This window comes from Schistocerca americana, chromosome 6 (genome assembly GCF_021461395.2).
Source record: "Schistocerca americana isolate TAMUIC-IGC-003095 chromosome 6, iqSchAmer2.1, whole genome shotgun sequence".
NCBI lineage: Eukaryota > Metazoa > Arthropoda > Insecta > Orthoptera > Acrididae > Schistocerca > Schistocerca americana.
Window position 1 is genome coordinate 78,332,653 of NC_060124.1, and position 25,188 is coordinate 78,357,840.

Consider the following 25,188-nt stretch of genomic DNA (forward strand, 5'->3'; position numbering starts at 1 on the left):
TTTCACTGGCCTGTGTTATTTATTTATTCATTCACCTATAGACAAATTTCTTTGTATAGACATCAACATTATACAAACACATATACATTATTGATAGCACAGGTATATAAGATAACAGAAGAAAACATTCTATATGTAATAAAATCAGAATACAGACACATATACATTATTTATCATGGAATCACATTCTGCAAGATTAAAGGAATGGAAAGAACCTGCTTCAAACAACAGAAATGAATCACATGATTATTCTGATGGCATTTATTGTGTTGCTTACCAATGTACTCCATCCTCTTTGGTTACTTTCTAATTGGGCAACTTGATTATTTATTTGTAATAACTTTTACTGCATAAAGTCTTTGAGTAAAAACTGTTTTTTAGTAAATATACTTTCAGACATGTTTTAAATTTACACAGGTATGGGCTATTACACACTGTGGTTAGTATTCATAGGGCATTTGCAAGCTGAGCACATTATTTTTCCAAGTACTCTGTTATGTTCACCCCATTTTAACTGCTGATCAGTATACCCAAAAATTTTGCACTAGCTATGTACTCTATGGTCTAATTATCTACTTACAATTTTTTTTTATATTGGGTCTTTTACTTACACAGAAATTCATGTTACTAGTCTCTCTTACATTAAAAGTTACTTTATTGTTTGTGGACCACTGTAAGTTCCTTGTCAGTTTTTACTTCTAACATTTCTTATCTGCCATCTGCAATTATTTTATTGCTGTCATCAGCGAATGACACAGTTTCATCCTGAGTGACCCACAGTGGGAAGTTATTAATATAATTGAGAAATACTACTGAATATAATGCACTCACTTGAGGGACTCCAATGTTCAAATATTCTGGATCTGTACGATGTTTACTATGTTTTTGAGTTACCTGAAGTTTGGGCTATCTCTATGATCTGCACACTGGTTGCTAGGTAAGATCTAAACCATGCAATTTTTAAATCTCTTCATATGAAAGAATTAAACAATCATTGTCCAGTTTTCTTAGTGAAAACTTTTTCTGAAATATTTGAAAAAGTAATGAACTCAAAGTAGTCTCACACTTAAGTAGAAACAATTTAATTACCATATTTCAGTTGGGATCCCAGAAGGGTTGCTTGACTGTGAATGTCATTTATACATTCATTCATCAAATAGCATAATCCTCAAATAATAAAATACCACCAGTTGCGATTTTCTGTGATCTTTCCAAGGAATGTGTGTAGATTATGTTAATGTCTGAGAAAAACTCAAGTTTTATGGAACTGATAGATTTATGCACAGCTAGTATGAATCATCATCAAACTGTGCTCCATCGCCCACCCAACCTCCACAACATCCTAGTCCATCCCTAAAACACTCCCAATGCCAACTGCTTGCCACAGGGTTCATATCCCTGTGGAAGACCCAGGTGCAAGACTTGCCCAATCCACTCACCCAGCATGTCCCCTTCCAGTGCTATCATAGGCTTATTCTACCCAATCAGATGCTGCACCACCTGTGAAAGCAGTCACATCATATATCAGGTCTGCTGCAATCATTGCACAGATTTTTATATTGCTATGACTACCAACCACCTGTTCACCAGGATGAACAGCCACCACCAAACTGTGACCACAAGCAAAATAGACCACACTGTGGCACAACATGCAGCTGGACATAACATGCTTTATTTCAGTGGCTGCTTCACAATTTGGACCACCTGGACACTCCCCTCCTCCACTAGCATTCTTGAACTGCACAGACATGAGTTATCCTTACAATACACTATGTGTTCATGAAATAATCCCAGACTCAAACCAAGGTAACCTACTTTTCCTGCACCGTCCAACCAACAGTTTCCACCCCCTCTGTTCCATCAGCTCCTCCCTATTCACATCCCAGCACCCTCTTTATGTGATGCCCTCTGCCAATGGATCCATCTGTCTTTCCACTTCCCTTTTCCTCTGCTTTTCCACACCCAGTTTTGCCCCCCCCCCCTCCCTCCCCACTTCCTTTGCCACATCCCTGCATCTCCCAGTACTGTGCCTAGTGGCAGTCTTGTCAAGCCTCCATCCTTCCCACTCACTCCAGATTGTTGCTTATGTTCAACATTACAGTTGCATTACAGTCTGAGCTGCCAGAGATGGCAGTCATGTATGCATGAGTTGTGCTTGCTTGTGTGAAGTAATATGTATGTGTTTCAATTTCTGAAGAAGGCTTTGGCTAAAAGCTAAATGTGTAACAGTCTTTTTGTTGTGCCTGCTTGCAACTCAATGTGTCAATTTTATACTTTGTTGACGTTCATATATTTACAAGATTTTTTACATATAGGTTTCTTTTAGGCAGAGACAGCAGTGTAATAAGCACATCAAAGAACAAGTATTCACTTTACATTGTTCTCAATACATTGTATTATGCTTTGAAGATTCTTGAAAATGGCATAATGCTAAAACTGCAATTAAAAAATGAAACACTTACAGCTGAGAGCAAGATGATGTCATTTAAAAAATTTATAAAAGGTGTGGACTCGTATTACAAGAAAGTTTTAACTCCACTACTGATAGCTCGAAATGTCTTCACTCAGAAAAATCAGTTCACTTGTCCTATCTTAACAGAAATGCATCAGTCTCCACCTCTCTCTATTGATCTGCTATACAAAATGCCAAATGATAAGAATGTAAAACTATTTATTCAGTTTCAGTTACTTTGCACCAGTGTTCAGCAATGAAGACAACCAAGTTACCTATAGATTCCAGTTCAGTTTCTAACTGGTGCACTTTGTTTCTTATTGAGAGCACTGTTGTTAAATACTGTTATATACTTAAAGCTGCTTATCTTGGGCACTTCTTCTTCCTTGCTACTATTAAAAAATCCTTCAGATGGGAAGCAGACATTGTCTTTTTATTCACACTGGTGCATGCTGGTTCTTCTTTTTCTTCTGCTTCTAATGTTACTGCTGCTGTAGCTCTTGATTCCTCCTCTGTTACCACTTCTTTTCTCTTTTAGTCTACTTCACTACATGCTGGATCTTCTGTTGCAACTGATTTTACATTCCTTGTCATTAATGCTGTCTTATTAGCTGCTGAAAGCAGAAAGGTGGAAGGAGTATATAGAGGGTCTATACAAGGGTGATGTACTTGAGGACAATATTATGGAAATGGAAGAGGATGTAGATGAAGATGAAATGGGAGATACGATACTGCGTGAAGAGTTTGACAGAGCACTGAAAGACCTGAGTCGGAACAAGACCCCCGGAGTAGACAATATTCCATTAGAACTACTGACGGTCTTGGGAGAGCCAGTCCTGACAAAACTCTACCATCTGGTGAGCAAGATGTATGAAACAGGCAAAATACCCTCAGACTTCAAGAAGAATATAATAATTCCAATCCCAAAGAAAGCAGGTGTTGACAGATGTGAAAATTACTGAACTATCAGTTTAATAAGTCACAGCTGCAAAATGCTAACGCGAATTCTTTACAGACGAATGGAAAAACTGGTAGAAGCCGACCTCGGAGAAGATCAGTTTGGATTCCATAGAAATGTTGGAAAACGTGAGGCAATACTGACCCTAGGACTTATCTTAGAAGCTAGATTAAGGAATGGCGAACCTACATTTCTAGCATTTGTAGACTTAGAGAAAGCTTTTGACAATGTTGATTGGAATACTCTCTTTCAAATTCTGAAGGTGGCAGGGGTAAAATACAGGGAGCGAAAGGCTATTTACAATTTGTACAGAAACCAGATGGCAGTTATAAGAGTCGAGGGACATGAAAGGGAAGCAGTGGTTGGGAAGGGAGTGAGACAGGGTTATAGCCTCTCCCCGATGTCATTCAATCAGTATATTGAGCAAGCAGTGAAGAAAACAAAAGAAAAATTCGGAGTAGGTATTAAAATCCATGGAGAAGAAATAAAAACTTTGAGGTTCGCCGATGACATTGTAATTCTGTCAGAGACAGCAAAGGACTTGGAAGAGCAGTTGAACGGAATGGATAGCGTCTTGAAAGGAGGATATAAGATGAACATCAACAAAAGCAAAATGAGGATAATGGAATGTAGTCGAATTAAGTCCGGTGATGCTGAGGGAATTAGATTAGGAAATGAGGCACTTAAAGCAGTAAAGGAGTTTTGCTATTTGGGGAGCAAAATAACTGATGATGGTCTAAGTAGAGAGGATATAAAATGTACACTGGCAATGGCAAGGAAAGCGTTTCTGAAGAAGAGTCAACATAAAATATTAGAGCAACAGGTACAATTGTCTGTTGTGCAATGCATTATAACCAAGTTTCTCAGAACAGAGGGTGTAAACTGCCTGAAATTTTGAAAAGACTTGCAGCACAGTTTGGGGACAACATCCCAAGAAAGACTCATCAAATGTGTGCATGGTACAACCAATTTTTATGAGGATGAGAAATAGTTGAGAATGCAGCTCACCAACGTTGCCCCAAGATCAGAATGACTGAGGAGAATATTCACATTGTTAGCCACCTTACTGAAGATGATCAGCGAATAACAGTTCCCTAAATTGCTGCCAAGGTTGGTACGGGCTGTGGTAGTGCTCAGGTGACCATTACTAATAACCCTGAATTTCGGAAAGTGTCTACTAGGTAAGTCCTTTTCTTCTCTTGGCAGAGAACCAATTTCATCATCTCGAGGTGTGCAAATGGCTACTGACACATTATCAAACTGAAAGCAAAAATTTTTGCAATCGACTGTGACCTGTGATAAAATGTGGGTGCATTATTACACCCCAGAATTGAAAGAAAAAAAAAGTAGTGTATAATGGCATAAAAAGGGCAAATCTGTACCCACTAGTGCCAAGAAGTCTCTCCATGGGGAAGTTCCTTACAACACTCTTGTTTGATTCTGAAGTAGTCCTCATCAATTTCCTCCCTGAACATCATACTGGGAACCACACAGTCCAGACTTATTACCCTGTGATTTTCATTTCTTTGGACTACTAAAGGAGAGCACACAGATTTGATGATGATCACATTGTTGAACGGTTTACACACAAGTGGCTGCTGTCAAAGGTATATTCGTTTTACAAAAATGGGATCATGAAACTACCTATCCACAGAGAAAAATGTGTTTCCTGTTCAGAAGACTATAAATATAGGCCCGCAAATGTTAGGTATGGAGATACGGCTACTAAAAGATCTTGCCTAAAATTTAGCAACTTCGCTAATATGAAGCCATCCCAAATCTGTAAAGCACGATTTCCATTCATTTTCTTGTTATTGATCTGGTGAATCTAATAAAATATGTCCCAGATGTGTATCTGTAGTAGTTTTCGATAACGTCCAGGGAAGCAAAGAAGTAATTTCGTAAAATTTTTAATTTATTAACTACTTGGCCTAATTTGTTTTTTAAATTCCAGACAAAGTTTTCAATAGAAGTTGTAGAGAATTTAATTTTGAAAAAATAATGGTAATAACATTGACTGAAACTGTATGAATGTTTCAGATAATCTGCGGTTTCACTTAAATACACTGTTGTTACTATATACTTTCACTGAACAATACAGAAAACTAATAGATTTCAAGGTTAGGAAACGACTGAAACAACTCACTAATGGTTGCCAACAATGACATTAACATTTCTACATTCTTAATGGAAAGTAAACAAACTTACTTGTATAATAATCTTTGCTTCTCTGGATGTTCTGGAAAACTACTGCAGATACACATCTGGGACATGGTTTATTAGATTCACCACAACAATAACAACAGAATAAATGGAAATCGTGCTTTACTAAAAACTTGTACAGTTTTGTGATGGCTTCATATTAGAGAAGTTGCTAAATTTCAGGTAAAATCTTTTATTAGCTTTAACTCCATACCTAAACATTTGTGGACGTATGTTTAAATGAACTTTTTTCTATAGTTTTACTTGTAGAATAACATATTAATACATTTGCATATCTTCGCGAATCATCTTATATAGAAGACCAAGTTCATGTGTATGAATGGAAGCTTAAGTAAACTTATAAAAATACAGTTCCAGTTTATATTTGATTCATCCTTGTATTACCAACGACATAGTCCTTACTTCATCACTCTGTTTCCAGTATACAAACATAGTAGAATTTTATAATTATATCAGCAACATCAACATCCGTTACCATTAGGTGTGCTTCCGCATGTTGGCTGGAGGTGGTAGGAGAGCAAGTACAGTCAAATGCAGAATCAGTTGAATTTTGTCATGTCAGTAGTGTAACTGCCATGGCAGTTCATATATGAAACCTTTTTGCTGTAAAGTAAGTATACCTACGATCATTCCAAAGATTGGTTTGAACTCTGAAGTACTTCACTAAAACTGGTCCTACTGGAGGCAGTATGCCACTGCCTATCTCTGGCATTTGAACTGAGTTACCCACCCTGTTACAGAGCAACAATTTAACATGAACTATGATGCAACTAAGCATTTTTCATATTAATCAATCTTTGCCAGAAGTGAAAGAATTATTTATCAAACAAAAACTGCACTGAGCCACAGAAACAACACTGAGTATACACAAGAGAGTGCAGACCAAGAAGTAAACAAAGGGAATGTGGTGTTAATTTACATTATTCTTTAGTTTAGTTAAAGATAAAAAATATTCAATAACTTTTTTTTTGTATTTACAATGAAGAATAATTCCTTTACTTGTGGATAATTTATTCACGAATAATTTTTTTAAATTATCTCTTTATTCAAATAATCTCAATGTCAGCTTCATTGTTGTTTGTGTTGTGTGTCACCATTTTCCTCAAGCAATACAACAACAGTTTACCCCAAATCTGTAATAACTAATAACAGATATCTTCACACAGCACTACAGTTTCTATGCTGACCTTGACAACAATGACCCTCTGAGGCTCCTCTGCGTGCAGCGATCCCGTCTTCGTACTGCCCCCACTGCCACAGGGTGTGTTCGACCTCTCAGGTGTCCCAGCAGCTGTGGCTGGACCATCTGGGCACTCGTCCGGCTCTGACGACACACTGACTGAAGCTGTTGAAGGGAGCCGCTTTTTCTGGAATTTAGAAGTTATTCATTCTGAAATTCTTCACCAATATAATATACGTTTCCAAAATCAACAACTTAACAAAAAAGTGAAGTACCCAAAAGGGGAGGAGGAAACACAAGGAAACTTCACAGGTTGAGAGAATAGGTGATGTTATTTCAGTGACTACAAAATCAATTCTAATTTACAAATAACTTGGTGTATGAGCCCACTTATCAGAATGGCATTGCTCCCCCTCTGGTCTGGGTGCATGCACTGATTCAGCTGGGACAAGTGATACAGAGCCCATTGTCTCCTCTCTGAGGCAAATTAGCCCTCAACAGTTGTAAATGGTCCTCAGTATCCTGGCTGCCACTACGGGATGGAGCTGATGTCCGAGCTGGTCTTGCACAATTGTCTATCAAGGATAGGTCTGGGGATCTTGTTGGCTAGGAGAGACACGTGCCATGTGCTGACAAGCATTGTCCTCCTCAAAAATGGTACAATGATACTGTAACAAGATGTCTCTCCTGACCCAGGGTTCCGGGCAACTATTAAGAACTCTCCCCATTCCCTAAAACCCACCAGTGTTTTTCCTTCACCCATCTTCCTTCCCCTTCAACCATTCTGGCAGGAGGAGGAGCCACTGGTTCCAAAAGATTGCCAATTTCAATTATGTGCATTTTCTGCTGTTACTACATGGTAAGTAGATTTTTTATCAATCCAATAATATCATGTCCTCAAAATATGATTATTTTTGTTGGTACACTATCAGCTAGGCATTTCAATTCAATTGTTTGCGTTTGCACATGATTGAATCTCCCTGCTGCTATTGGCACATTACAAGGGTGTGATGAAACTGATGTAATGACTGAATGACAGGAGTGGGGAGGATGAGAGACATCAAATGGGGAAAGTGGGAGACTGAAGAACTTTATTTATGGAAATTTTAGTTAATTTTCATCAAAAGGCCATTATTAGCAAATCAAGGAATATCAGATGACCATTTCTAGAAACTTCTTAACTTTGAAGCCAAGGAAATGAAACAGACTGACAGGTCACAGTGACACAGACCCTGCAGGAGTAGTACCATTTCACGGTTGCAGGCAAAGACACCAGGAATTGTGGCATGTTTTGGTGGCGTCTTCCTCAAAATTAATAATATGGGCTCATAACATTGCAACTATTGTCAATAAATGAATACAATGGAAACATAGCAGACACTTGGCACTTGTTGAAGTGATGAAAAGATATTAGACATAAAGAACAGATCCCAAATGCCTGTAAAATAGTGCTAAGCTGCTTACTATACAAGGAAATGACAAAATAGATGTCAGCAATAATAAAAGTATACTCTGTATGAGAATGTAGACTTCCCCGGAATATACTGCTGATGGACTCTACGTGCGCTTCCATCTGGATGGAATTCCATGATGTATCGATGAATGACACTCTCATCATCTTCTGGCAAAGTCTCAAGATTACACACACACTCACTCTCTCTCTCTCTCTCTCTCTCTCTCTCTCTCTCTCTCTCTCTCTCTCTCTCTCTCTCACACACACACACACACACACACACACACACACACACACAACTAGATGTAAGTGGAAGCTGCCTCTCGTCAACCTCCTTCCCATTTTTTGTGCAGGGGCAGGCATGCTGTGGTGGGAAATGGAGCACTGGATTCAACTCTTGGCTCAGAATCGTGAAGTGTCAACTGCTGTGTGTGGACTGGGCGTTTAGCTGTTTGTGCAGGCCATCATGCCAATCTTAGCTGATAGCCCTCATCCCTGTAGGTCAGTGGTAGTCAACCTGGTCCCCATTGCCCATAGAGGGCATTTCAGCTATCATGGTGGGCAGTACGTGGTGGGGGTTTTAAAAATATATTCATTAGGTTTTCATAAAATTTTTATATAATGTATATGGTAAGTAATTACTATTGTATGTTTTAACTTGCTGTAACTCTGATTTATAAATTTTAAAAAGGTAAAGTTGCTACCCTACTTTGTGAATTACCGTTACTGTGGAATTGGTGGGTGGTTAGAAAATTTTTCTACTAACAGAGGCACAGAAGTGGGTGGCAGGTAAAAAAGGTTGACTGCCCCTGCTTGGGAACCTATTCCATTGAGATGTTAATAATGCTCTTCGAAAAGCAACTAGCTTGTCACATTTTTGTTTTCTGAAATTTGAATGTACATTCCTCATTGAGGCTGTATACCGCTACTCCTGATTTATCTTTGTGCCTCAGACATATGCATCTAGTTTGTCCCTTGCAGCATTGCAAGAAAGAGTGCTTTGTTTACCTTATTTAGGGGAGGTCACACTCTTAAGGGATACCATATACACTGGGCTACTTGCAGTTTGTCCTTTGCTGAGACAAGCACACCTTTTGTATTTTATGACAATTGAGAGATGGTTTGGATGTTGTTTTTTATGAAAGTTCTTGCAATATTGACTAAGGAGGCCCAATACAGAGGATAAAGATGAGCTTCTCTTTCTTTATCTTTTCTTTGCAGATGGCTGTGTCACTCGTTTTCTTCAGTGTGTGTTTAACCTGCACTTCACAGTACATATTTTGATGATATATATCTTTGAAGTGTTGCAGCTCAATTAGGAGGCTGTCTTTGTCACAAATGGCACAGCCCTATGTACTAGAGCTGTTAGAACAGTGTACTACTGAGCTGGATGATAATAAGCTCATTACATGAAGTACAGATTTGTGTGGGTTTCTTTCTGTAGACCGCATGTCCTAGGGTATTTATTTATTTATATAATATAGGGAAATATTTCACGTGGGAAAAGTATATCTAAAAACAAAGATGATGTAACTTACCAAACGAAAGCGCTGGCATGCTGATAGACACACAAACATACACACAAAATTCAAGCTTTCGCAACCAATGGTTGCTTCATCAGGAAAGAGGGAAGGAGAGGGAAAGACGAAAGGATGTGGGTTTTAAGGGAGAGGGTAAGGAGTCATTCCAATCCAGGGAGCGGAAAGACTTACCTTAGGGGGAAAAAAGGACAGGTACACACACACACACACACACACACACACACACACACACACACACACACACACATCCATCCGCACATATACAGACACAAGCAGACATTTGTAAAGGCCTTCCGCACATATACAGACACAAGCAGACATTTGTAAAGGCCTTTACAACCCACATCGTTTTGTCTTTCCCTCTCCTTCCCTTTTTCCTGATGAAGCAACCGTTGGTTGCGAAAGCTTGAATTTTGTGTGTATGTTTGTGTTTGTTTGTGTGTCTATCAGCATGCCAGCGCTTTCGTTTGGTAAGTTACATCATCTTTGTTTTTAGATATATTTATTTATTGTTCCATGGGACCAAATTAAGAAGTCTCCATGGTCATGGAACGAGTCAATACATGAAATTATAACATGATAGTAGAAACAGATAAAATGAAATATAAGTAACATATTCAGGTGACAATTCATAAGTTTAAATAAAGAAAATCAACAATGTAACACTGGAATTTGCTTGATTTATTTATTTATTTATTTATTGTTCCGTGGGACCAAATTAAGGAGAAGTTTTCATGGTCATGGAACAAGTCAATACATGAAATTATAGCATGATAGTAGAAACAAGGCATGTGCTATTTGTGACAAGGTCAGTCTCCCAATTGAGCTACAACACTTAAAAGATGCATTTCACTAAAATGGGTGCAAAAAGAGCAAATTAACCATGCACTGAAGAAAGCAAATGATACAGCCAACTGTGAAGAAGAGGTAGAGAAAGAGAAACTCACCTTTCTCCCCCATACTGGACCTCTTCCAGCCAAAATTGTGAGAATCCTTGGAAAAGAACATCAAAGCCATCTTCTGTCCACCAAAAAATACAAAAGGTGTGCTTGGCTTGGTAAAGAACAAGCTAGGCTCAGTAAAGGAAAAATTGCAACTGCAAATACCTTTTGTGTGCGTCTATATCATTCTTGTGAGTGTGGCCTCCAGTACGTGAGGCAAACACAGCACCGTTATCTTTCAACGCAGTGTGGTCCATATAAGTTTGGGTCTTGATAAATCAGCAGTGGCAGAATGCAGCCTCATCAAATGAAATACGTTTGAAGAAAAACAAAAAACAAAAATTTTGTGTTGAGCTAGTGACTTTTTGGAGAGCATTTTTAAAAAAAATTGCTTGAGGTAAGGCTCCACAATAATCTTGTCAACAGGGATGCAAGCTACAAATTAGTTTAGTGTGGAACCCTGCACTAGCAGCTACACAACGAGCCCACATCCAGCAACTGACACTTTTTGATTCTGAGCAAGTTTGTCTCCCACCATGGGATGCCAAACCCCATGCCAGGTGGGTGGTGGAGGGAAGGAGGGATGGGGGTGAGGTGGCTGCCATTTAGGTGTACATACATGGGTCACTTGCCTAATCTTGATGCTTCACCAGAACTTGATGAGAGAGACCCTCATCAAAACACTGTGGAATTTCAATGCAGCCAACCAGATGAAAGCTCAAGATTTTGTCAAGACGATATCCTTACTACCTGCAGTTTTCCAAATTATTCTCTGGCAGAGAATTACGATAATATCAAGCAGAGCTGAATAGAGATAGACCCTTTGCAAAACAAATCAACAATCTGAAGTTCATATTGGAGTAAAGAACTAAAAAAGCATTTACCTGAAACAGCAAGAAACACAAAATCTGAAATGACGTTACAATATTGGAAATTTTGGGTTGAAAATGATAAATACGAATTAAAGTAAGACAGGAGTTAGATAAAGTGACGGATTCTTTTCAGTCTTATTTAACGGTGAAACTGAGAATATTACTGTAGAATTCGGGAAGATATTAACAGAATCTGTGATCAAGAGTGGAACACAAATTGGCTGGGAGTGAGTCTCCAAACTGATTTTTTAGCATTTGCACACACAGTTACAACACTGAAACATCTAGAAAATAGACTTGACCAGCATAGTTGAGAATTGAATTATACGTTGGCAAGTTCAATTTTGCTACCATATTTTATGGACTGCAAGGTGCTAAAGACTATAAGATGCACCTTAATTTTTAAGTGTTTTTTTTATAACATTTTTACAATTTTTATCATTAGACTGCAAAGCAGACTAAAAAAAATCTTAGTTTGTAAAACTGATCTGATCTTTAAAATCTCTGAAAATCATCTAAACTTTCTTCTTCTTCTTCTTCTTCCTCTCCATCATCATCGTTATCCTCTTCATACATAAGGTGCTCTTTACCGCCAGTGAGAGCAGTGCTTATGCTGCATTTCTTGAAGGATTTAACAGTAATGTCTTCTCTCATTCTTCACCATAACTGTTTTACCAACTGACACACTTGTTTGACTGTAGGTCACTTTAAAGCTCCCTTCAGCATGAATTCATGCTGCGTTCCATCCATCACCCATTTGTTTGTTTCCTCTCTCATATACACCTTAAATGGTTTATTTATTGAGACATTAACAGGTTGCAATTGTGAAGTAAGTTCCTCTGGAATAACAGAAAGCTCTATTTCCCTGTCTCAGTTTCTTTTTCAGGGATCTTTTCAGATGGCTACTAAACTGGCATAGCATGAGAAAAGAACTCTTCTTCAATTAAGCACTTTTCCTTCCCTCCCACACTTTGTTAATTCATAATTTCATACCAGCCTTGTCCAACCAGCTCTTGTCATGTATGTGAACAACAACAACTGGCAGTATTTCAGAAGGTTTTGGCACTGTTTTGTGTTTGAAAATGATGATTCGATTGAGTTTAGTACCATCAGCACAACGTGAAATGACAACAGTGTAGTACATTTTTTCATGACCACTTGTTTTAGGTAGTTGCAGTTTTAGCACCTTTCATGGCAACAGTTCTGTTACTCGACACATCAAATATCAGAGGAGTTTCATCCACATTAGGTACTTTGCTTAGTTCCACACAGGTTTTCTTTCAATCTTGAATAATAAAGCAATGGAAACATAATATTAAGTCTTCATACTCTTGTGGCATTTTCCGAGATATTTTGCTTTTAGCTCGCATGCTAAGTGCACAAAGTTTCATAAACCTGCAGCACCAACCAGCTCCACCCTTGAAGTCTGTTAAGTTCCACTGTAGTGCTAGCTTACAAGCATGTATTTGAATCAATTTTGTATTAATTACAGTGCCATTTTGACAGTACCCTTGAACCCTTCTCAATCAGTAATCTTCTATTTTTGGCCATTTTGCATTCAATCCTCTATTTGTATATTTAATCTTCCTCATTTTTTTTAGTTCTCCTTTACTAGCCCATCAATTGCGAATGGCTTTTTTCTGATGGTGGAGGGCCAAAATGCTGCTCAGTTGCTGTTTCCATGGTGTTTTCCATATGCTATTGCTTTCAGTGTATAGCGCACATCATATGAATACAGCAGAGTCTCTATAATCTGTCCAGTAGTCTGACACAATGAGCCAAGATCACACGATGTGGACATGTGGTGCCACTTCAAGTGAACTGTTTAGTAAACAATACGTAGTCCCCCACCAATTGTTGATTAATGCGCACATTGTTCAGTTGAGTTATTACTCTCTTTAACTTGATTGGGATAGTATTATTGAGGGTTCTGTAACTTTCCTACAATATGTCTCAAGCAGGTAGTGAAAAACATAAACACAAGACATTGACTTTGGTTGAAAAATCTGAAATTATTAAAAATTAAACAAAGGAAAAAATTAATGATTTAGCTTCATTTTATGATGTTGGGTGTGCTACTATTTATGACATTAAAAAAATTGTGATAAAACTGAAGGTGCTGTGCACAATTTGAACAGCAAAAACAGTGACAGGAAACAGCAAAAGCAGTGACAGGAAAATGATAAAAACTGGTGAGTAACCATTAATTGAAGTGTTTTCTTCAGGAACACAGTAAACACATTCCAATTTCAGAGCTTATTAAAAGAAAAAGCGAAATTTTTCTATAAATAAATTAAGAAAAAAAGATGATTTCCGTGCAAGTACCAGATGGCTTGATAAGTTTAAAAAAAGATGTTGTATCCACTTTTAAGCACAACACAAGAAAAACCCTCTTGTGACTTCAAAGCTGTAGAGCCATACAAACAAAAATTCAAGAAAACTTTAGAAGAGTTAAATCTTTCTCCTGATCACATTTGCAACGTGGATGAAAGCAGATTGTTCTGGAGACTTTTGCCCAACAAAACATTCGTCCACAAAGCAGAGGCATGTGCTCCTGGCAGAAAAATGTCTAAAGACAGGCTCACATTTATGCCATGCACTAATGCTAGCGGAACTCAAAAACTTGAGCTACTTGTCACAAGAAAATCAAAAAATCCTAGGTCATTCAAAAATGCAAAATGTGTACCAGCCAAATATAAACACCAAAATGAAAACTTGGATGACATGGAAATTGTTCAATGAGTGGTTTCACGAGGAGTTCATACCAGCAGTCAAAAAGTTCCTCAAGAAGCAAAATTTGTCTCAGAAAGCTTTGTTGGTGTTGGATAACTGCTCCGGATACTCTACAAGCCATCATGCAGTGGAGGACACTACGAGTCACGTCCTCTCCTGTTCTACATGGTAACAGAGCGAAGGAAAAACAATTGTCTATATGGCTCCATATGAGCCCTAGTTTCTCATATATTATATTCATTGTTCTTACGCGCAACTTATGTTAGGGGAAGTCAGCTTTAATTGCCAGTTCTCTAAATTTTCTCGTTAGTATTCGAATGTTGCCTTCCCTCCAAGGACTCCCAGTTGAGCCTCCAAGCATCTCTGTAACACTTACGTCTTGTTAGAACATACCGGTAACCAATTCAGCAGCTTGCTTCTCAATTGTTTCAATGTCCTCATTCAATCCAACCTGGTGCGGATCCCAGACACTCAATTGGTACTAAAGCATAGGTCGCTTCAGTGTCCTATATGTTGCCTCCTTTACAGGTGAACCACATTTTCCTAAAATTCTACCAATAAACTGAAGTTGATGAAAATGAACTTAAATCTTAATATGGTTTGATAAAAGAGATGTTCTTCCCCTCCTTGTTCCCCCAAATGTAGCTCCTTTGTTCCAACCTATGGATCAGAATATTATCCAGACAGTTAAGGTTCATTCCAAAGAAGCCTACTGTGTAGTGTAATTATCAAAGAGAAAAGTATTACTCAATCATTATGTTAAAGATGTTGTTTACAACCTTGCTTGGCCTTGGGAAAGTGTTTCAACTAAAGTGTTAGTATCTGCATTCGGCAAACTGTGGCCAGATCTTCCTTTTTTAAATGAGCACACAAAATGTTTTAAAGAAGGTAAAGGGATTGAGGAACATGTTGAACCTTCTAACAACAAGGGAATCATACAGCTCCAAGAGACAATTGACAATAACTGTTCAAATGATTCTGAAACACTGTCTGTTAGCTACATAAATGACTGGTTATTTGAAAACGAAAATTGTCAGCTGAGTGAGTGATAATGAGATTATCCAAGACATGTTAACTACATATAACAATGAAGAACAAGACCCAAATTAGATTCCTAAAGCCTGCAGTGAAAAAGTTCCAACGCTCACTCATTCTCACCAGCTGACTGCAGCCTACTGACCAGGTTTGTCTCCTCCTCCTGCAACCAGCGGCTGTCCTCCTCTGACTGCTGCTGCTGCTGCCTGAGCCGTGCTTCCAGCATCCTGCGCTCCAGTTCCAGTGAGCCGTCACCGTCACTGATGGCCGAATCCTGGCCATCTGCCGATATCACAGCAGTGTCTCCGTAGAGCTGCTGCTGTTGCTGTTGTTTGTGTAAAAGAAGGTACAAGAAATGAGGATAGGCCCATTCGATTAAATCTGTTACAGTGATTACTTACAAAGTATCATATTTTGAAGATTTTTTATTTATTTATTTTAATGAGTGAATACTAGAAAACAATGCACATTTCAAACTCAGTTATATCAATATATACATGCAGGCAATAACTGCTAGTGGCCTGCACAACTCAGTCATTTGTTATGGACCACTGCATTCATATGCCAGACGTAACTTCAAAATTTTATAGCTTTAGTGTTGCATAAATTACTACATCCTGTTGCTTAGAATGAAGTACATTACTGCAAATGTATGCCATCACAACAGCAATTGAAAGAAAACAATATTAAGCTTTAATTTCCTGACCATAAAAAGGTCATTGCAAACCAAACACAGTTTCAGTTTGGGCAACAATAGGGAACCAAATCAGCTGCGTACTTTTCAAAGTAGCCACCACTGCATTTTCCTTAAGTAATTAAAGGCAGTGGTGGAATAACTGGACCTAAACCTGGACGGAATGTAAGATCATTCTGTAGCTAATGATTGCGCCACTTTGCTTGGTGACTGATGGGAGCGAACTGAAATATCAAAATTAATGAAAGTGGCTCTTCATTGGAGTTCAGGTAAGGCACTGTTTTGCATGAAAGATCTGAAAGAAACTGAGAAGTTATGGGGAGACACTTGCGTACCTAAAACATTATAGGCTGAACTTCAGCCTTAGCCATTTGGTTTCACTCACAGCAGAACCAAACACCATTAAGTGATGTGGAAAAGTAATCTTACTTTGTAATATAAACTTTCTAGATAATGAGTTTATAAAATGATATGAGTAGTTTTGATTGTGCTCCCAATCATTTTTATATCATAAAATACCTTTACTCTGTAACAATATTTTATGGTTTGAAGATGATTGCTAGCACAATGAGAACTGGTAATATCATTTTATAAATTAGAGAACTATAAAAAAAGTTTATACTGCAAACATTATTGTTGAATACTATTCCTTGCAATCACTTCTTAATAACACTCCTGAAGTTTTTTCAAAGACTAGTTTGAACTGCAAGAGTGACAGCATTGCATACTGATTATCAGCAACAATTGTAGCTAATACTGATAGTCTGAGACTGATACATGGAGACCTTCAGTCAGTCAGCCACAAAATATTCAGGTCACTGTTTACATCACCAAAGAATTGAATAGCCAACTATAGTATTCAGTATCCTGCATTCAACACCTCATTACATTTACTTTTAACTTTTGTTCTGTATAGTAGCAATATACAATTGTGTCTTGTAAATCGAAAAGAGTATGTTAAATGGCCCAATATCTCCTAGTTAGGTACTGAAATAAACAAAACTACATTTAAACTGCACAACTTTCACATTACAATCTAAACATATAAAAACAATAATTTTGCCACATTGGACAAGAATATTGCCACATTAGGTTACGTGGGAGAGAAAAACAATTAGTTCAACATCTAACACAACACCAAACACAGCAACACACATTTTGTAATTAAATCAACATGACACAATTCAAATTTTTTGGCTTATCAGAACTGACAATTGTTTCAACACTGTCAGTTCATCTTTGTTTATTATGAGGAAATGTATGTTAGACACATGAAATTTTGAAAACTAAACTAAACTCACAACATTACATAGATCTATTTCAGAACCACTAAAATATTTTCCACTACTAAAAAAATACAAAGATGTCAAACAGGCAACATGCGAACAAAGAACACAACTAAAACACATGTAACAGTGAAAAAAGTTTAAACTCATATTGTAAAACATGCAAAAATTTGAACTTAAGAAATAACTATAAGAGGAAATGAAACAAAATTGATATAAACACAATAATAAATTTAAAATATACATGCTGCTCAGTCAATGCCATGCTACCAGTGAGACTCAGTATCATGCCAAGCTGATACTCTGCAAAAGTGCATAATACTGCCTTCTGAGATTACATTTCAAGTGGGAAGGCTTCAGATACTTACTGTGAGCTTAAAATAATGCTATATCAAGCAATTTCAATAAATACTCATGATTCCTGCACTTCTCAGCCTCACAAAATATTAAGCAGCGCACAGGCATACACTGCCGCAAAATCCTGAGGGGAGGAGGAGGGGACATGTACTTTGTCTACAACATATTCAGTTTCTTTTCATTCATCAGTTGATGTCACAAATCACCTTCTATAAATTCCATGACAAAGGAGTAACCTTCAGAGATGTGGAACGACTTGAGTTACACATCGACAGGCTTCTTCTATATAGTACACTGACAACAAACTATGATTAGCGCCAATCACCCACACTGATGATAAAAAAAATACCACTACTCAGTTGCTGCTTTTATCTAATACTTCAAACTTACACAGAACACTATCTGCTGTCTATACACTGCCAAAGTCAAGAGCTCTTTCATGTTGTTGTTGTTGTTGTTGTTGTTGTTGTCTTCAGTCCTAAGACTGGCTTGATGCAGCTCTCCATGCTACTCTATCCTGTGCAAGCTTCTTCATCTCCCAGTAACTACTGCAACCTACATCTTTCTGAATCTGCTTAGTGTATTCATCTCTTGGTCTCCCTCTATGATTTTTACCTTCCACACTGCCCTCCAATACTAAATTGGTGATCCCTTGATGCTTCAGAACATGTCCTACCAACTGATCCCTTCTTCTAGACAAGTTGTACCACAAATTTCTCTTCTCTCCAGTTCTATTCAATACATCCTCATTAGTTACGTGATTTACCCATCTAATCTTCAGCATTCTTCTGTAGCACCACATTTCGAAAGCTTCTATTCTCTTCTTGTCTAAACTATTTATCATCCACGTTTCACTTCCATACATGGCTACACTCCATACAAATACTTTCAGAAACGACTTCCTGACACTTAAATGAGATACGCAGAACTGACTCCCTGAGTCCAAATATTCTTTGCCTCCTGGGCAATGTCCTAATTGCTGGCAGTAAAGCATCTATGAATCATTTGATGATGACCTAATTAATATTCTTTATGCATGTTGAAACTGTTTACCCACAAAATACATCAAAATGTTGATAATGTACTGGAATGCAATGCCATTTCAAATTGGTAACTGACATGCTTAAACAGAGAGAGGTCAATTTTTCCAGCTAGTGACATGTCTTCTACAAAATGAGGACTATGTATCACATCGTAGAGACTGTTCGGTTATCTCATAATCTAATCTATATGATAGGAGTGGCACTTTTTGAATGTAGCAATTTCTATTACATTTTTAATACGTTTAGTATTCCAAGATTTTAAACATGGCTGGGACAGCAACTGTTGAAATTTTTCACGATAAAGGATGACAGCTAAAACAGTTGCAGGATAAAAATTTATTAAAATTCTTGACCGAGGTTTCGGTATATATAAATATACCTTCATCAGAAGTAAAAATCTAAAATTACATCATGCAATGAAGATTAATAAAACAATTGTGTACATTGCATTATGTAATTTTAGATTTTTACTTCTGATGAAGGTATATTTATATATACCGAAACCTTGGTCAAGAATTTTAATAAATTTTTAGCCTGCAACTGTTTTGGCTGTCATCCTTTATCATGAAAAACATTTAGTATTCATATGTTTGCTTCTAAAAGTCCTGTGTTGTATACTGACATTCATGGCATGCACTACACATTTTAAGTAATGACTAATGTAATATGGTGGCTTCAACCATTATAACTCTTGTCCATGAAGATGGTCCAAGACTGAAACCAGTAGATATTTGGGTTTAAAATAGAAGCAGTTGATGGTTTAAATATGCACTTTATACAATTTCTATGTCATTCTGCTCATAATACCATTACAAGACAAGTGTTTCAAAATTTAAACCGCCTTGATCTAGTAACAAACTGCCAACATGGATTGACACATCCACGATACAAATACCAGCGAGACCCTGCAGCTTGTTCACTGAACATTTTTCAGAGCTTGGTTACTATTACATCTTCAGTACAGAGCTTTAACATCCACAAAGGAACTCATTGTCATTTAAACAAGGAAGGCAGACAAAAACATGTTCTCCTGAATAACTGTCGAAACACAATACAGCAACATACCCATCCTTAGCTGTTCTAATTCAGTATCAAAGTGCACAACAGAACCAAACTTACTCCACATACTCATCTGTCATACAAAACTGGCTGAACTTCTCCTAAATGAGTAAGTGCCACTTTGGTTGTTAACTGATTAAGCACAGAAAAAATACTTCCTTTTGTAAGTGGATACAATACATTTTCAACACTATTCAATCAACTGGGAGCACCAAAAGACTCCTGAAGAAGATCCTAGTAGAAGGGTCTAAATCACTGGGACAAAGTGATATGCATTTGAATGAAGCTTACTGGAAAGCACATATTTGTATACAAAATGGATATGAACAACAAAAAATGGGATTCCAGCTTCACAAAAATAATTGTTGGATGTAAAGTAAAATAGCCCAAATTAATGTCATAGAAGAAGAAAATAGATGCTGAAGTAAAATCTAGCTGAGAAATGCAGAATCACAACAAGGTAAAAACTGTGTGCCAGTACTTGCCTGCTAGATTCAAACAGTGGGCATAGCAGCACTCACATGCGCAGGCCTCAATGCAACACTCCATGCTGCATACTTAAAACCAGGCAGGCGTGGAGTGTAGTGGTGTTGCAGTCACTTCTAGCTCGAGGAGGTAAAAAGGGAAAGGAAAGGAAACAGTAGTTCTTTGGTCATCCTGCTGTTAGGTTTCTTTCCTGGCTCATTCTTATGTTAGCAAATAATACAAAAAGATATCATGGCAGTGTTCTTGAGAAATACACATTTTAATTTAATATTTAATTAAATTGTAAAATAATTATAACAAAGCGCTGATTAATATTCAAAACAGTTTGACTTATCTTTAAAGTAAGCACACACAGACGAAATACAGTATATGAGCACTTCTGCATATTTGAAAATTTATCTCTGAAACATATGTCAATAGATGTCTGTCTTGCAGGAAGCTAGCCATGGCATATCTACACACAACACAAAGAAATGTGGAAGGACAGAGCAGCTCAAACAGCTTCAAGCCTGGTCCTCCAGTGTAAAACATGAGAATTACAGTGAATTACGTATTTCAGTTTCTTCAACAACTAATTGTGGCTTTCTGAATTAGCTACTTTTAATTTATGTGGTAAATCAAAATGATGCTTTCAAACTAAGAAATAATTACTGATCAGTAGGGTATTAGATTACACTGGAAGTGGTATTGATAAAAGGCAAACTACACAAGCTCTTTTTTACAAATTACAAATGTGCAATCTGAGTACAGTGTTCCACACAGTACCCACCAATCCAATAACCAATTTCATCCCAGACAATTAACAGAATTTCTATGTCAATCAATGCAACACCAGCAGAGATGCAAGCCTGAAAGCTGGCTAACTTTGTTGTAGTACAAACTTTCTGCCCAAAACAATTCTTACACAGAATTATTTCATTTTCTTCAGTAGCTACGTGCGGCTTTCTGAATTAGCTAGACAACAGTGTATTATTAACTACTTTTAATTTAAGAAAAAGATATATTGCTACTCACCACATAAAGGAGATGCTGAGTCACAGACAGGCACACAAAAAGGCTGCTATACATGGAGTTTTCAGCTGAAAGACCTTCTCTACTGTAGACAACACACATGTGTTCTTGAAAGAACATCTCACACACACATGACCACTGTCTCTGGCCACAGAGGCCAGACTGGGAGCAACTGCACCTGACAGGAGAAGCAATTTGGGTGGTGGTGTTCAGGAGGAAGCTAAGGGGGGGGGGGGGGGGGAGATAGCAGGATAGGGGTGGGGAGGGTGTAGTGCTGCTTGTGGGACTATACAGGAATGAGGTGGGGAGAGAGCAGCACAGCTAGGTTTAGTTTGGAGGTTTGAGGCAGGGAAAGGGGAGCAGAAAGGGGGGGGGGGGGGGGGGACAGGAGCAGAAAAGGAGAGAAGCAGAGGAGGGGGGAAAAGAAAGTGACTAGTGGGTTCATTGGTGGACTAGAAGGCTGTGTAGTGCTGGAGTGGGAGCCGTGAAGGGAATAGGTGGGTGAAGGACAGGGACAAATAAAGGTTGAGGCCAGGGGATATGGGAACATAGGATGTATCGCAGTGTGAGTTCCCACCTACGCAATTCACAAACGCTGGTGTAGGTAGGAAGGATCCAGATGGCACAGACTCTGAAGCAGTCTCTGAAGTGGAGTACATTGTGTTGGGCAGCATGTTCAGCAACTGGGTGGTCTAGTTGTCTCTTGGTCACACTTTGCCAGTGGTCATTCATGGAGACAGAAAGCTTGTTGGTTGCCATGCCCTTGTAGGACACAGCACAATGGTTGCTACTTAGGCTGTAGATCACTTGACTGCTTTCTCAGGTAGTCCCGCCTTTGGTGAGATAAGTGATGCTGGTGACTGGACTGGATCAGGTGGTGGTGAGAGGACGTATGGGACAGGTTCTGAATGTAGATCTCTTACAGGGATATGATCCATGAGGCAAGGGGATGGGAGCAGGGGTGGAATAGGGATGGACAAGGATATTGTGTAGGTTCAATGGATGACAGATTAACACTGACGAGGGCGAAGGGGTGAGAAGGATAGTGGGCAGGATATTCCTCATTTCAAGGCAGAGAGAGAGAGAGAGAGAGAGAGAGCCAAAACCCTGGTGAAGAATGCAGTTCAGTTGCTCCAGTCCTGGTGGGTACCGAGTAATGAGGGAATGTTCCTCTGTGGCCAGATGGTGGAAATGTGCAAGGTAGTACGTAACTGTAGAGACATGGCATGAAAGATTACTTCTCACATCAGCAGCAGTTGCTTGCAGTTTGGCCTCTGTTGCGAGACATAGTGACTGTGTGTGTGTGTGTGTGTGTGTGTGTGTGTGTGTGTGTGTGTGTGTTGTGCTTGCATGAAAGAGTGTGTTTTTTTCTACAACAGAGAAGGCTTTTGGGCTGAAATTCCATGTACAGCAGTCTTTTTGCTGTGACTGTCTGCAACTCAGCATGACCTCTATATGGTGAACAGCAATCTATCCTTTTCATAATACTGCCAACGTCCCATCCTTAATTTTCTATTGCTTGATTTTATCCTTAATTTAAATAATTGTAGCTAAATATCTGTCCTTTTACAATACTCATACAATTAAAAACATTATATTACAAATCTTACAATAATAGGCAGGTATCAAAGCACATTTAGCATGTTATGTCTACTGTCCTAAACAACGAAAACTGAAATCCGACAAAAGGTAACAGCTGACAAAAAAACCCACATGTTTGGCATTCGTAGGCAAACCACATCGTTTAAGATCTTCTGAGGAGTGCTAAAGTCAGAAGGTAAGACATGGAGAAATCAGAAAATTTATGGAACACGAAACTATTCATGGTTTTTTTTTTTTTTTTTTTTTTTTGCTGCTGCTGCTCCAAAATGAGAAATGAAATCAATTTAATTTTTGAGTGTAGTACCTTCAAACTTGACACTGCTTTATAAATTTATTGCTATATTGTAAATTTTTTGCTGCTGCTTGTAATGGTACTTGAATTACATAACCATTACGGCAGCTCACCTGAACCTCTCGATACCAATAATATTCTACTGTGTTTCTGCAAAGTAGTTGACATATTTCTGAGACAACATTCAGATTTGATTTCATTTGTGATACATCGATATGTTTATATTGCAATGATATTATTCTCGTGTATTCTTTCTTTTGTCACTATGATCTTTGACATACTTGTAACTCTGATTTTTGGGCGCATAAGCGATTATTAGTTAGTTAGTTGTTAGAGAGTTGTTAGAGAGTCGGACCTCGAAAAAGTCAAGTCTTGGATGTCATGTTGGAAAGATGCATATTGTAGTTGGCTTATAAAATGTGAGGAAGATGTTTTCAAGTATGTTTTGTATTGTGAAGTGATGTTTGTGTGTTACGTGATATTGCAATAAAAGCAATTAAAAGGAAGGGTAACTTAAATTCGGAGTGCTGATTATTTTTTTACATCACCATTGTCCATCAAAAGTGTAATCTTCAAGAATGGTTTGTGCAGCGCATCTACAAAACTTTTGAATACAGCAGAATAAAACCTAGGCCTCTTTGCATCCGAGCTTGGAATCATAACCACCTAGGTTTTCAACGATTGAGCCATTATTTTAAGACGAGACCAGCGTGGGAAATACAAAAAGATGAGTGCCTAGTTTTTTGATTATTACATGAAATGACTATTAATTGTGCTCTAATGAGACCTGCTACATAATATGACTGTTGTTGCCCGAAAATGCAGTATTTAGCAGTGTGAGCATCATCACAATCGTTATTAAACGCTGGCTTTTGTTGTGGTAGGGTTGTTTGATGCTCCAAAATGAGAAATGAAATCAATTTAATATTTGAGTGTAGTACCTTCAAACTTGACACTGCTTTATAAATTTATTGCTACACTGTAAATATTAAGCTGCTAACTCTTCATTTCTTTCTTTGCTTTTTCAAGAGCTCATTTTGTAATTCCTGCTTTTAGTCACCTCATTTTCCAATTAACATTATGTCCCTGATATCAAAGGGGCACAAGGAATGAGACTAACAGTAAAAGAAGAAATTAGAGGGAAATGAAAGAGGAAGTGTTTAGCATCTCAACACCTGTACCTGACATAATTATTTCTTCAACAATCGCTACAATTTCATACACAATTACCTGTTTATTGCATCACCTTAGTTGGTTCTTACGCTTTGATTGAAGGAATTCTTTTTTTCACTCTGAATAGTGTATGAGATTAGTAGTCACTACACTCAATCTTTGTAATTTCTTTACCTGAAATATTATTTCCCATATTTTTCTGACATTCTATAAAACACTCAAAACAAATTTCATAATTTTACTGTTATGGTATCCATTTCCTTTCGCTCACTGGCAACACAGTATCTTTCTAAAGTTCATCTTTTATTTCTGAAACGTCAATAAATAATGTCATATGTCAAAGGTCTGAGTATCTTTTAAGTCCAAGAGCTGTGATCATATGATGCACAGGAAAACAAAACTCTTGTATCATTACACTACACAGGTTTTCACTTTGTAAAGTAATCTATTAGTGTGAATAAATATGTTTTGTAATTTTAATTCATTGTCTGATATCAACAAAATGTATGAGAAATTTAGAAAATATATCTTGAAGGTTATAAGATAGTATCATATAATTCTAGAACTAGTAACAGGAAAGACTATGTGGCTACATAGACAAGAAAAAAACTCAAGTCCCAGGATACAGATCTATGTATATTATTTGAGCAGTTTTTAAATGCTGTGTCCTTTCAAGCTTTGTTAGGCAATTAGACACAGAATTACCGTATTTACTTGAATCTAAGCCGCACTCGAATCTAAGCCGCACCTGAAAAATGAGACTCGAAATTCAAGGGGACAGAAAAGTTTTAGGCCGC

At 37.8% G+C, this 25,188-nt stretch overlaps 1 protein-coding gene across 5 annotated transcripts in view; it reads right to left on the reverse strand.

Moving 5' to 3' along the window:
* The window catches only part of LOC124619339 (focal adhesion kinase 1), a 749,959-nt gene that overhangs the window by 33,381 nt on the left and 691,390 nt on the right, over positions 1 to 25,188 (reverse strand). For all 5 annotated transcript variants that reach the window (XM_047145654.1, XM_047145653.1, XM_047145656.1 and 2 more), the window contains 2 exons: positions 15,534 to 15,713; positions 6,821 to 7,000 (listed from right to left, as the gene is read on the reverse strand). In XM_047145654.1, the coding sequence (XP_047001610.1) occupies positions 6,821 to 7,000; positions 15,534 to 15,713 (360 nt within the window). The remainder of the gene's footprint in view (positions 1 to 6,820; positions 7,001 to 15,533; positions 15,714 to 25,188) is intronic.